At 59.9% G+C, this 1,255-nt stretch overlaps 1 protein-coding gene across 1 annotated transcript in view; it reads left to right on the top strand.

Annotated features, from left to right (window-relative positions):
• The first annotated feature begins 574 nt into the window (after positions 1-574).
• Positions 575-1,255, top strand: part of MKX (mohawk homeobox) — a 71,751-nt gene continuing 71,070 nt past the window's right edge. Inside the window, exons 1-2 of the mRNA XM_019529262.1 lie at positions 575-705; positions 822-968. Coding sequence (XP_019384807.1) covers positions 575-705; positions 822-968 — 278 coding nt within the window. The remainder of the gene's footprint in view (positions 706-821; positions 969-1,255) is intronic.

The following is a 1,255-nucleotide window of genomic DNA, read 5'->3' on the forward strand; positions in this document are numbered from 1 at the left end:
GTTGTCAAACATCATTCTGTCTTGCAGTGTAGATATGGCTTTGTTTTGCATAAATCTAAACATCCCCCCACCTACCTGGATACTGTAGTTCCTTTAAATATGTGTAGATAGTTATTAACTACGCAGGCTAAAGACAGCAGACTAGTGTACTAAGGGGCTGATTGTCCTGAGTTGTCATTCACACCAACAGACATGGGGCTTGAATAGCAACTAACTTGAATTAGTCTCCATTATCCTGGGACAAAATGTTAATTCAGGTACTGTGCCGGGACACAGGGTGGGATGGTAAGGTTGTACTGCTCCAGGATCCCAGGATAAAAGTTCCTATCCTGTGATAAATCAATGGTCTGTTTCCAGCCCCATGAGCCCTGTGGGACACAGCGTGCATGTAGGGAAAAGACAGGGAAAACCTTGGATCTTAAACCTGTCTGTCACCTGTGCAGACCTCTGCAGTCGAATGGAAATGAATATACAGTCTATCTTAAATTGCACAGGCTGTCAGCGAAGGTGGACTTCCAAGATGCCCGTGCCATGAGCTGGGAGGTGCTGGCTGCCTGCTGGCTCCAATGGTGCCATGACCTCAACACAGAGGCAGGTGGCTGGGAGGCCAAGCACCTCGCGGGAAGCAGAGGAGAGAAGGGAGGAAGGGAAAGGAGAGGAGCCCCGGGGTAGGCCAGTAGACTACTCTCCCCTGCAGCTTTTTGAGTGAGGGTCTGTGGCTTGGACTCTCAGGTCACCTCAAACCCCATCCATGAGCTGTCCCAGAGCATCCTCTCATTCACCTTATGAAGTGTAGCCGGGTGAGTCCACCCCGAGCACAGCGCCTTCTCCTCGGCCCGCGGCTGCCTCGGGGGCCCGGAGGGAGGAGCGGGCAGCGCGCACCTGGGGCGCCCGGAGCCGCACTCGGGCCCCGCGCCTGAGCCCGGGCGGGGGCTTCTCCCCGCTCCGCCCTCGCCCCCGGCGCAGGGGTGTCCCCAGGCCGGGCGCCCGCCGCCCGCTTCATCTCCCGGCCCGCGCTGGGCTTCACCTCCCAACCGCAGCCGGCTCCCGGGGCCGGGCCCCCGCGGCGGGAGGTCGCAGCCCTCGCGGCCAGGGCTGCCTCCGGCCGCGCACGTTGCTTGTGACATCACAGGAGCCCAGTGTGATGTCACCAGGCGGGCGTCCAATGGGAGCCGGGACACTCGCCGCGTTCTTTCCCGAGAGCAGCGCGTGTCCCCTGAAGTGCGGAGGCTGCGGCAGCATCGCCCGGCGCCCG

The sequence above is a fragment of the Crocodylus porosus genome, unplaced genomic scaffold, assembly GCF_001723895.1.
Source record: "Crocodylus porosus isolate Cpor-Errol unplaced genomic scaffold, CroPor_comp1, whole genome shotgun sequence".
NCBI classification, from domain to species: domain Eukaryota; kingdom Metazoa; phylum Chordata; order Crocodylia; family Crocodylidae; genus Crocodylus; species Crocodylus porosus.